The 12,459-nt window shown below is 36.5% G+C and overlaps 1 protein-coding gene across 3 annotated transcripts in view; it reads left to right on the top strand.

Moving 5' to 3' along the window:
* The window catches only part of PPP1R13B (protein phosphatase 1 regulatory subunit 13B), a 69,641-nt gene that overhangs the window by 14,683 nt on the left and 42,499 nt on the right, over window positions 1-12,459 (top strand). For all 3 annotated transcript variants that reach the window (XM_059850419.1, XM_059850418.1, XM_059850417.1), the window contains exon 2: window positions 10,713-10,860. In XM_059850419.1, coding sequence (XP_059706402.1) covers window positions 10,713-10,860 — 148 coding nt within the window. The remainder of the gene's footprint in view (window positions 1-10,712; window positions 10,861-12,459) is intronic.

The raw sequence follows: 12,459 nt of genomic DNA, 5'->3' as shown, positions 1-12,459 counted from the left end.
GGAATTCAGTGGATTTTGGATGACTTTGCTGTAGCTGTTGACAAGGTCGAACACAAGACTGTAGGAACATCAGCACCTCCCTGTCCTTAACCTTGGCCAAAATATTTTTAATAATTTGAGAACATTTGGTTCTATGGTACAAATTCAATGGGACACTTTTGTTAAATGCGGATTTTGAAGATTGTTTTCTTTCAGGAAAATTGACTCAAACCCTCACCCAAATCTGCTCTTCACCTTTGCCTGGTGTTGTCCGACTGAGCTTTCTTTCCAAGTAAATTTCAGTGTTGCCAATTCCAACAAGCAGAAAAGCTTGAATGGGACTTTGCTCCATATCCCCACCTAATAAAAGTAAAGTACTAATTTTTTTGTCTTTCTTATTTATCATCTGGGTCTGGAGTCTTGGTGAAAGGTGTCCTTTTGTGTAGAGTTTGGGGTTCAGGGGGTTTTGTGTGTGTGTGGTTTTTTCTGGTTTGGGTTTGCAAGTGGGTTTTTTTTTTTGTTTGCGTTTGTGTGTGGTTCTTTGGTTTGGGTGGATTTATTTTTTTTTTTTAAACCTTTCATTTTAGTGAACACAACTTTTTTTTTCCTGACTTTCCAGCTGAGATTATTATGTAATAAAAGGATCTCTGAAGCTGAGTCATCTTGAATTCATTTAGTTTTGGTTTTAATTTATTGCCAGTGCACCCGTGTGTACTGCAAATTTTACAGCACTACAGTTATGTTGTTCTCAGGCACGTCTTCCTTAATGATTTGGAGAATAAAATATTTAAGAGTATTTTTAACATGTTTTTCATATCTCATCAGCTGATGAAATGGAATGGGCAGTTTATACTTTAGGACTGTTTTAGTAAGCTTGTGATGCATTTGAGGTAGGGTATACTGGTTACCCTGTCAGATGTCAAAGATTTAGATCTCTGAACTTCAGAACTAAGTGATGTGTGGGATGTTGTACAATGAGATGCAGTTGTAGTGACACAGTGGTTCCTCCCTCCTTTTCCTGAGCTGCTGTGAGGCCACACCTGGCCTTGTACTGGGGATCCCCACATAGCTCTGAACCGTTTGGTTTGGAGGACCCTGACCTGAAGATAGGAAGAATAGTGAACTATGAGCATCATGTCCATATTTTATTAAATAGAGCTGGTGGAGTTTATGGACATTTGGAAAGATCACTGCACCACTGCAGCCTTGTTTTGATCTGGAGTCTTGCTGTCTTCCAACCTTCTGTCCTTTCCTGTGTATTAGTAATATTTTGTGCATTTGCAAATGCAGCAACTGCTGCAGTTTTCTGAGAGTTTAGTAGGAATCCATTATTTAAGGAATTCTCATATTTATAGCCCTTATCAACTTCCAAAATCCTTTGTTATAGCTGTGCTATTTGCTAGTTTCTTAAATAGATTAGAATTTTTTTTTACTTTTTAATTCATCAGCATAAAATTTTGACAGCTGATTTCATTGGTTTGTTTCAAGCTGCTTTAGATAAGCCTCATTGAAATTGGGCAGGTGGTACTAGATGAGGTTTGTCATTCGAAGATTCACAGAAAAAAAATAGTCCAGAAGATAGGTAATCCTTAATGAAGACAGCAAGTACAAAAAAAACCTCTGGAACTTCTTCAGAACTGCTTGACTTAAAGATCAGTCTTCTGCTCTTGGTTGATAAGACCCATTTGCAATAATCCTGTAAGGAATCATATAATGCTGATTTGCAGGGTGAGAACTTAAGTATTGAATCATCATGAACATTGTAAGCATCAACTGATCAGAGCAGAAAATCTTTCAGGAAGAGTCTCCAGCTTCCACCTTTTAATAATAATTGTGTATATTGTGAAAAGATAGCATATGGCCCACTGTCTTTTAAACAGTGAAAGAAAGCAAAATTTCAGAGCCTTGTTTTGGGGAGAATAAAAGTCCATTTTTAATCTGTGTTGCCTGATGGAGAAATGTTGTCAGCCAGAGCTTGTTAGTGTACCTAGAATTATCCCTGTGTTCCAAAGTCTCTTACATGGTAACCGGTGTCTTGACAGTCCTTTGGTGGAATTATTTGCGTCAAGGAGCAACAACAAGATCTCTTGCTGTTCCTCCAGATGTAGCAATTTAGGAATCAAGCCAAAAGATAATATGATGCAGGGATGTTGAACTCATTCTGTAGCAAGTGCCAAATTATATTTTCCGCTAGAAAACATCACAAGAGGCATGTTTTATAGATTTCTGTAACTTCAGGCTTTGTTGCTTTAGCTGATGATGATAAATATTGCACTTGGACAGCTATTCTTCTAAAATAGCAGTTTTATATGTAATGCAATCTCTTTGTTTTTTTTGTTTGTTCTTTTTAAGCTATACTCATTTTCTCCTCCTATAGCCACAAATTTACTGTCCACCTTTTAAATTTTATGTAAATATCAACTCCTCCTTGGTTTTAGCAGAACTGTCTGAATCTAAAACAAGGCATTTCAATGTTTTAACAGATAACAAACAGCTTCCCTAAAGATAATGTCTGGAGATCTGGCAGTGCTTCATTCCCATGGATTGACAGACTTTTTATATAGCAAAATGTAGTCTAAAATCTGATACAGGATTATAATGCCTAAGTGATGTCACTCTTCTGTCCTAGGCAGATGCTAGAAACTTAACATTTGTTAGGTCAGTTGTTTTTTTTAGTTCTGTTGATATCTTGCTTCTCACAGCCTGTAGTCTGTGGGTTGTTTTCATTGTTTACACAAGTGAACTCTTAGTTGCTATTGTTTTCGGTAGGTACTGTTTTCCTAGAGCTCTGGAAGTTTTTTATTTTACTGCCGTGAACCTTTCATTTAACAGTTTGTGGATCTGTCTTGCTGATGATAGTTGCTGTCGCCTTCCTTTAGCAAAAATGCTGGTTTATTTCCCTGCCCTGCAGGAGTAAGGGGTTTCAGATTGCAGATCTACAATGATGCTGTAGCTCTTTTATCTGTCAAAGAAAAGAAAGTGTCCAAAGTATCCCCTCAGCAAATAAGTACCAGGTAGATGAAGGTTTTTTGGAATAGCCTGTTGATCACCTGCTGTTGCATATGACAGCTCATGAAGGGGGCAAAGGCAACAATCCTGGAAGTCCTGAGAGGAAATTTCTGGGTTCTGTCAGTTCTTTCAGCCTTCACAGCATGTCATGTAGGCCCTAAACAAGTTTTCCCTGCATTTTTCTAAGATTTTCTTTTAACTCTATACCTCTACATTTCTAAAAGAGGAGTTAAACTCCTCTGTGAGAGGAGTTAAATACTTAATTAAAATTATTCCGGTGTTTCAGCAAGACAAGTAATTTGAAGCAGAACTATTGTCTGACAAGTTCCTGGTTGTGCTTTCAGGGGGCAGGTTGTCTAGTGCAGAGCATGGTGAAGGTGGATCTCAACATGGATTTTTTTTTTCCAGTGATAGCAAAATAGCAAATTAATGTAACTAGCATATGAGCTGATGCAAAAAAAAGCTTTTGTGAGATAAGTATATTGAAGTACATTTAGGCAACATGAACTTTTCAGATTTGATCAAAATCAAAAGTTCTGACCATAAATAATATGACCTTGTTCATGTTTTTGAGTAACTGAATGAATGCTTGAGTTTACCAATAGTAAAATTTAAGGTTTTAATGTTTGTTAGTAGCCCATAGCTTAATACTTTACATTTTTTGTGTCTGAGATTCACTCCCAGTTTTGTGGATTCTTTTGCAGGCCATATGGAGGCAGTTGGCTTCAGATTTAAAAGTGTCTAAGAAACTATTGGTTTCACAAGTCTACATTTTGGCAGAAAATTTTGCTCATTTTTTTATTATGTGCAAGCTGAGGTCTGTTGGTTGCACTGCCTTTGTGAATTTTACTAATACAGTCAAAAGCATCACTGGGCTTTAAATTTTGTCCTGAACTCTTAAGTTTACACAGCTTGAATGTGAGTAGGATGTGAGGAAAGCTGTTTAGAAATATGGAAATTGATCTCAGTAATTTCTCATCCCATATATGGAGAACAGATACAAGATGATGTTGAAGAAATCTTCTGGGGAAAACCACAATAATTGATAATAAATTTGTTGTATGTCCTGATGCTTTAATTTGAATTAAGGCTCACAAGCATACTGCAAAAATTCTTCAGCAGACTTATTTTTAAACATAACAGCTTCATTCTGAAGATAAATAATTATTGGAAAAAGCATGCTGGTGAATAACTTGTTGATTAGATGGATTTGAAATGTTTCATATTAATACAGAGAAGTTAAATTGTTTGATCTTATTACTTTTCTCTGGGGTTTCCACATAATAACATCAGAGGTTTATTTGGGATTTGTTTCTTCTGAAATCCCAGTAATATAAAGAAATACTCGTGACTTGAGTCAATAAAGGATCTTTAGATGGCTTTAATTCAAGCAGCTCTGTGGTTATAATTTCATACTCTGTGAGTTTTCTTAATGTAATTGCTTAAAGTTTTACCTAATTAAGTCTGTAATCATAAAAAGGGCTGTGTTCCTATTGCAACAAAAATGAAAACTCTGCTTTAATGCTTGAAATGTACAACTACAACTTCTAAAACCATAGCTGATGGAAGTTTCGTATAATAGCATGAATCCCTGGCAAGCACACTTGCATGAGAAAATTGATAACTTGTAACTTTTTTCTGACCATTCTACATGCAAAGTTGTGCATATTAATATATCTCATCAAATAAGGGATGATTTTTGTAAGTATTCACATTTTGCTTGCCTCTCATTCCGTTATTTTTCTAGTAGCTGAAATTCTTAGTCTTGCTCAAAGTTCTTATTTGATTGATGGGACATTTCAGTAAGATACGGGTTTGGAATTTCCACTTAAAACTCTATTGTAGTAGCAAACTCCTGGACTCCTGAGTTAGCAAAATCAAGGACAAAAGTTGTTAAAATTCTTGGGACATGCTGAGGTCTCTGCTATTCTAGAGAAATTAACTTGGAACAAATCTTGTCTTCACTGATTGTTCTCATCTCAGAGTTGTAGGCACTGCTAAAAGCTCTGAAATGGCAAAACACTGCAAGATCATGAATGAATGTTTTGGAACTCTTTGTTAAGGGAAAATGCATGGTGAGAAGATAATGCCTTCCAGTTCCTGTGAAACAGAAGGATTGAAGTTGGCATTTCTGTCAGAAATTGTTTTGTACTTTAAGTTCATTGTGTGTCAGCCTTGTATTTGAAATGTCTGTTCAGTGATCTGCTAGAAGAGAAGGGGTTTTTGTTTGGTTTTTCTTGTTCATTTACACAGTGAAAGTTCTAGACTGGTTTAAAGATCAAAAAAAAGACAAATGGAGAGTCTAATATGACTAAACAGTAGTATGTGACTTTAGCCATGTTAAATATCCAATATGCTTTTAAATTGCAGTCATATGTTGGATAATTCTTAAATTGACAACAGTTTTTCAAAAAATTCTCTGTTAGCCACTCTAGTGTCATGTAGGCATTCTAAATTTGAGTCATAAGAGTAATAGCACAAAGAGAAAAATTCATGGTTTTCATTTTCTTGGGATGTAGGAGTGTTTTTTCTTGATCTTTGGTTTTTGCTGAAGTGATCTTGCTTCTAAACTTTCCTGTATGCGTCTTTCTTTTTTAAATTATGGACATAAAATTACATGCAGGAAAAGTAATGATCTTGAGATCAGTTTTTGCCAGGAACTGCTTTTGTTTGGAACCATGGGCTTAGGTTATATGGAAAATAAAAAGCCAGCTGAAGAGTTTGCCGTCGTCAGACACAGAACTCACTTCCTTTTTTTGTAGTCGAATACATCAATTTTACTCTAAGAAAATAATATTAAACTTGTTTTCAATTTTAATGTTTCAGCATGTTCTGAAATAATACTTGTCTGGTTCCTTTCTGATAGCTTAAATACCTCAATTTGGTGTGAGTAGGATATCAGGAAATACCTACTTATATGGACTTCGTTATTTTTACAATAAATATTATCAGCTACCTGACTTAATAAATTGGCTTGGGCACAAGGAAATGGAGGTATGGCTGTACAATTTTTCTTCTCAAGCTGCAGTGTTTTGGGTCTTGGTAGCATGAGGTAATAGTTTAGAGAGATGTAGTTCTTGTCTCCAAGAACTACAAAAATTGTTTTTGTAAAAAATAGAGGGTTTACATGACTGTATACTTTTTTAATTCACTAGCTGAAGATGAAAAAAAGATTGGGTTTTTTCAGTAAGATTTTAGAAAAATGGTGAAGCAAAGGCTTTGTTGGCTTTCTAGACCATACCTTAACTAAGAATCAACATGCTACATCAAGCTGTCTTTGGGGTGGCAGTCTAGTTTTATTGCAGTCATAAGTAATTGCATGCTGTACTAGGGGAGTGTAACTTAAATAGCAAAACACAAGTAATGAGGTCAAGGTGAATTCTAGGACAGCCAGACCAAGCTCATTTAGAAGAAAGGCCATCAGACCCATTTGAAAGACGATTTGTTTCTGTATAGTTGTGTGTAAGGCATTTAGTTGTGACTTGTGGGATCTGTGCTCTTCTAGACAAGTTGAATGTATCTCTTTAGCACAGCTCTTGGAATCTTGGTTAGGGATGAAGAAAGGTTACAGAAGTCTAAGGAGACAAAACAATATTTATCGCTTCGTTGGCAGCACTGTTCAGCATATTAGTGTCTTAGGCTTGTGTCTGATGTGCTATTTTAGCCAGAACAGCAAAGGAGGATCTCCAAGAAAGATAATGAGGTTGCTTTACAGATGCATATAAAGCATGGTGGACAACACTGAAGAAACCATAAAACCACCTGTTACTGTTAGGCACATGGAGAGTAGAAACAGGTGTAAAGGGCCAATTTGACATAAATTTCTTGATAGAGAGTGAAAAGTGATATGACAGAAGATTGAAAGTGAAAACAAATAAATTGTGCTTATCAGGATTGACACAGAAATGCAGCTGGGTAAAGGCTATAGGCATGAAGGATGACTTTTGTTGTGACAGTTGTCATGAGTGAAAAAGACATACCAGCAAAAAGTTGGAAAAATGTTTTTTGCAAGTTTGCAAACTGAGAACATTAGCTGGACCACTTTATGGAAAAAGCACCTTTCTCTGTTTTACATATGGTACAGGAAGAGTAGAGATAGATCTGAGACAGAACACTGAGAAAACGGTTTGTGTCAAAGATGTCTATCCTGCAGCTCAGAGTGATTAGGTACCTGTGTGATCTGATGAATGAAATCTAGGGGATCAGTGGAGAAACGTGGCTAAGAACTGTTACAGCCTTGTAGAACTTGAGTTGACAGCTAGGCATTCATAAGAGTCAATTGAAGATTGCCAACATTTCAGGTTCCTTAGCAGGAGATCAGGTATAGACAGATAAAACTGTCATCTGTGTGAGTGATGCCTATTGAAATTTTTGTAGGTAACATTATTCAGCTGTAGAAAGAGGTGAGATAATAAGCAAGGAAAATGTTCTTGTAGGTTTATCCCTGTTTCTGTCTCCTTGAGAAACTGCAGGAATGATGAAATGTGTCTTTTAAATAATACATGAAGTATGGTTTGAAGAGGGAATGGATGAAGGGAAGAGACCATACTAAGAGAAATGTGTGCAAGTATTAGACAGGGACCTGTTGGACAGAGATGATTCGGGGGCAGTACTGATTCCAAGTCCTAGGAGGGGGTCATCTGTCAGCTGGGAAGTGAAACAGTAGTTTGGAAGCCAGCTTGGGAGGTTTGCTGTAGCTTATTTGGTGTGAAAAAGACCTGAAATATGATGGGATACACTAGAGTTTGCATGAAGGTTAAAAAACCAAAAAAACTGAGAGAAAAATCAATGAGCATTTGTGAAAGTTGGATTCAAACCATTGGTTTGGTAGCAGGAGCCATAGAGGTGAGTTACAGGTAGTACCCATGTGTGTGGTGAGAAGGAAGTGTAAAGTTTGGAGCTTGATGTTTATTCTGGAAAAAAGACATGATTTAGAATCCCTGAGGTGATTTGCCTGTGAGTGTTAGGTTGATCCTGTTGTGTGACATTGTGTTCACATATTAAAAACTGTGAATTGAGAGATGATCAAAGAAATGCTACAATGGTTATGGTCACAATTTTACAAGATAGGTTTTATTCAACTGCTCCTATTTAGAAATCAATTTAAAATGAGAAATCAAAGATTTTATCAGTTCTTTTGTGTCCTAATCTTTGGTGAAGAATGCTTTTTTTTTGTGTAACTGGTTTACTTCAGTAGGTATACTTGGGTATTTCACGTATATTTCACTTGCATTCCTCAGCAGCATATTTCCAGACTCCATCAATGCTTATTTGTATTTTTATCACTATGTATACCTCTGATTCTTACCCATTCCCACCACAAACAGGGACAAGTAGGACGTTGACTGGAAATTGTAGTTAATATTGCAATATATATATAATTAACATTGTAATAATGTTCAATATTTCAAGTCTTTCTGTGTATGTTTCAGGATATTTGTTTTGCAGCGCAATGTTTCAGTTCCTTTAGTATTACTCAACCTGTTGAAAACAAATCCTTACTTAATCAAGTTTCTTTGAGGAGTGTTACACCAGTTGTTGGCTGCAGCACCTTGCTTCCTCATTAGTGAGATACCTTTCCCTGGGCTGAAACTGTGCCACCCAGCTTTGCAGAGGACAATACTGATGCCCTCTGATCTGAGGGAGTCAAGTGGTGTGATTGAGGTACAGCAAACTTAGTCCTGGTATTGCCAAGGGGACTGTGAGTTCATGTAGTGCTTGAGATTGGAATTTATGGAGAAGTGACTGAGATAAATAGGATAACTCACATCTACAAGTCTTTTCTTTCTCTTTCAGTTTGTCTGCAGAAGCAGGTATATAATCTTGAAGACATAAAAACAAGTTTTCTGGGCTAGTGTTACTTTTACAGCAATAAGGAAATCAAAACCTGGAAACCATGTAACATCACATGATGTTAAGACATTCTCATCCCAAGAAAACAGGTCTTCCACACATGATTTTGAGGCAGTAAAGCCAGGGTCACCTGGTCTGAAACTGCTATCAAGTGCTATAAAGGAACTGGAATACTGGCACTAATAACTTTGCTAAACTGGTGTTATTTAATTTACTTACATATTACATGTTCTTTAAATTTAACTGTAGAGGGAAAAGGAGGAAAAAAATGTGTTTTCTATTTCCCCTGTGGCTAAAAGAACTATGGGGTTTAAATGGTGGTAAGGAAAACTTTAACTAGGCTTTAAAAAACTTCCTCTTGCAACAGGAATCCTGGATTTCTGGAGTGGATGGCTTGGGGAAGTGGTGGAATTTCCATCATGAAAGGCTTTTCAGAACAGGTTAGACAAGCATCTCTGCAGAATAATGCAGGTATAGTTTATCCTGCCTGAGGCCAAGAGACTGCATTAGATGACCTCTTAAGGTTTCTTCTAAGCCTCTTGGTTTATGTTCATGTGTGTGACTCTTTCGTCTTAAATACGAGGTCAAATTCCACTAATAGATTCAACATCAGTCACTTGTTGTTATATGAGCAGAGTCACTGAATATTGAGACTGTCTGAATCTCCTGCTGGGGGAACAATAAAGTTTTGAGCTTTTTACAGTAGGTGGTTACAGGCACATTCATTATTATCTGTTGGCTGCATCTTGTAGCTTCCTCCAGCTTGTATTACAGCTTTTACCATGGCTTCCTTTACGCTGCTGTTGGAAAAACTCGGGCGTGAATTCTGGTATATTTTTGGTTTTGGTTGACTGCTTCTTGTGTTGAAGTGTAGGTACTTGAAAACTTCAGGACACAGCATGTAAACTTGGCAGGCTGAGGGAGAGTAGAAACCTGGACTGAAATAGCCTGGAGGACTGACGAGACTGAGAGCTTGAAGCCTGGGCTTTCTTGGAATTTGTCCTGTGTCTATTTCTAAAGTAGACAGACTGCTCTTACTCAGTATCTAGCTGTTATTAATGTCAGTCTCCAGTCTGGCTGATGTATGTGTCCCACAGATAAAAGTATTATGAATGTTTTTAGGAGTTGCTTATGCAAATTGGAACACAACTTTTATTTACCTGGAGAGTGCTCATTTAGTGAAGAGCTGTTATTAGGTTCAATGTGTGATGCCACATTTTATTTATGGGAAAGATCTGACAGAACTTTCCTTGCAGGTAGAATTACTAACTTTATCATGTTCTTTAGGGACACTTACTGTTATGGTATTTTTTGCCTTCCAAAACATGATGTTCTTCTCTCTTTTCCATCCACTGTTTACAGAACAGTGTTGTCACTACAGATGGGAATTAAGGTACAGAGAGAATGTATACAATTATTCATTTAATTTTAAGCAGGAGCTTAGGGTAAGGTGTCTTTCAGAGTATTTAGTGCATTTTAGGAATACTTGTCTTTGAGTACATCCTGAAGCTTCTGGTTACTTTGCCAAAGTGTGAATTTATTTTCAACATTTAAATGCTATGATTTCAAGTATCTAACACAGCTGAAACGTGTTCATTTCCTCCCAACCTTATTTTCAGACAGAACTAAAGCATTTCAACTCAAGTTTTTATTTAAAAAATTGTCAATTCAATGTACTGTCCAAAAAATGAACACAAAGGACTAAATCTTTGTCAAAGTTACAGGATACTGAAAACAACTTTGGAATGTGGTAACCAATCCTAAGCATGCATTTTCATTTACAGAGGGGGAAAAAAATTTACCCATAATCTTATTTATGTCTCTCTCTTTTTTTTTTTTTTTAATATTCTGCTTCTTTTTATTTCTTTCAGATGATATTAACTGTGTTTCTGAGCAACAATGAACAGATTCTGACAGAAGTTCCAATTACACCAGAAACAACCTGTCGCGATGTAGTGGAGTTCTGCAAAGAGCCTGGAGAAGGAAGCTGCCATCTGGCTGAAGTATGGCGTGGAAATGGTAAGTGAAATGTTCACTGGAACTGGAGTTTAATATGTGCATCAATTATAAAAAAAAGAGTGACTTCTCAATACTAATTATTTCAATTACATATTGTACTCTTTTCTTCTAGTCTAGTAGATTTTGACGCAAAGGATGGTAATTCAAATAGCTGTAGAGATTTATGTAATTCTTGATTCTTCTCTGTTTTCTTCCTCAGCATGAGGCATTTGATAAAATGCATGTGTAAGGCCTGTTAGTGTTCTGTGTTTGTTTTTCATTTTTCATAGGATGTAGGCAATTTAAATGACAGTAGGGAATCTCGTGATGATATTTTGTCAGTCAGTGGGTGCAGATCACCACCTGCATTCTTTCCTGTACTATTTCCTGACTGCTAGTATGTGAACACTAGCTGAAATTTAAGAAAGGATATAGATTATTTTTTCCTTCTCTATCATGAATAGCAGATGCTCTGCAGACAGTGTTATGGCAGAATGGGACTTAGTATCTCTCACCTATTCATGAGCATTTCCTCTCAAAGATTTGCCAGCCTCTCTTGGAGCAGGTAGTAGTGTCCATATCCTATTTGTGTTGCAATTATTATTTCACAGAATCATGAGGCAGGCAATTCTTTTCAGGAATGTGTCAAAATCCATGCACAGTAGATTCTGTTTTTAAATAGATTCTTGTAGTTGCATGTTGTACAAACCTCCAGGTTATCATTTATCAACGTATGGATGGAAGTAGAATTAGTCAATGGGATAACAGACATGTACATAGAATCACGGAATAGGACCATGGAAGGGCTGGGATTGGGAGGGACCTTACAGATCATCTAGTTCAAATCCCCCATTCTTATCTCTTAGTTATTAAAGTGACCCCTATTTAATGTAATTTGTTCTGTATAAAGGCTGATGAGGTCATAATTGACATAGAATTCTTAAATTTTGTGTAGAGCTGTTTTATTTTGATTGGGGCATGTTTTGCCAGACAGACACAGCAAGCATTATTCAGATGCCTCTGGAACTTTTGGCAGTCCTTAATATTTTCCTCTTAGGAAAACTATGCCTCATCTTTTTCTAAACTGTTCTAAGACTTTGTAAAAGGAGAAGGTACCAGAAGAAGTAATTTCCTACCTGAGTGGAAACTCAGAGTTTAGGCAAGAGTGAACAGGGGAAAGGTTAAGAATTGTATGCCTGCAATTCTAGGGATACAAATTCAGGACACACTCAGTAAGAAAACTTGTCTTTAAGGATAGAATTTGAAGAATGGTTAAAACTTCTTCAAATTGGAAATTTAGGTTATGGAGTCTATGATACCAAGTGCATCACAGATTTCTAAAATGGATCTGTAGACTTCAACTACACTCAGATATTCCTAATATTTTCCAATCCCTTGTCAGTGAAAGTGTCATATGTGTTATTATTTATTCTTTTGCTTTTAAAATACTTTGAAGATGTACTTCTTTTAAAATGTAGAAAAGAATGTTGTCAGCTAGCTTTAAAGGGTGACTGGAAACTGGAAAAGTGATCCGCACCATCTTCCTGGAACACTTAAACCTTGCAAAACTTGGACCTTACAAGCACAGGTTTTCTATGATAACTTTTAAGATTTAGATCC

Source organism: Haemorhous mexicanus, chromosome 6, assembly GCF_027477595.1.
Source record: "Haemorhous mexicanus isolate bHaeMex1 chromosome 6, bHaeMex1.pri, whole genome shotgun sequence".
Taxonomy (NCBI): domain Eukaryota; kingdom Metazoa; phylum Chordata; class Aves; order Passeriformes; family Fringillidae; genus Haemorhous; species Haemorhous mexicanus.
The sequence above is the reverse complement of the archived record's forward strand: the minus strand, read 5'-3'. Positions and strand labels throughout refer to the sequence as shown.